The 279-nt window shown below is 63.4% G+C and overlaps 1 protein-coding gene across 1 annotated transcript in view; it reads left to right on the forward strand.

Moving 5' to 3' along the window:
- NSUN5 (NOP2/Sun domain family, member 5) overlaps window positions 1-279 on the forward strand; it is a gene marked incomplete at its 5' end in the record, with an annotated part of 2,453 nt that overhangs the window by 931 nt on the left and 1,243 nt on the right. The window contains one exon of the mRNA XM_009708525.1: window positions 1-86. Within this exon, the coding sequence (XP_009706827.1) occupies window positions 1-86 (86 nt within the window). The remainder of the gene's footprint in view (window positions 87-279) is intronic.

A 279-nucleotide genomic window follows, 5' to 3' on the forward strand; every position in this document is an offset into this window, starting at 1 on the left:
CCTTCGTCCAGCTCCCATGTCATCGATGCCGGCGCTGCCCCTGGGAACAAGACCAGCCACCTGGCTGCCATCCTGAAGAACAAGGGGTGAGTGCAGGTTTGTGTGCTACGGGGGGGGGTGGGCGGGGAGGGAAAGGGTGCAGATGGCTTTGGCCCCGCCAAGCCCACAGAGAGCACAAGGAGAAGGTGGCAGGAAGACCTGCAGCGTGGCACCCTGCCCCACTAACGCAGGTTGATGCCCACTTCTCCCTAGGTGGGCTGGTGGCTCTGATAGAGCTGG

This window comes from Cariama cristata, unplaced genomic scaffold, assembly GCF_000690535.1.
Source record: "Cariama cristata isolate BGI_N322 unplaced genomic scaffold, ASM69053v1 scaffold28579, whole genome shotgun sequence".
NCBI lineage: Eukaryota > Metazoa > Chordata > Aves > Cariamiformes > Cariamidae > Cariama > Cariama cristata.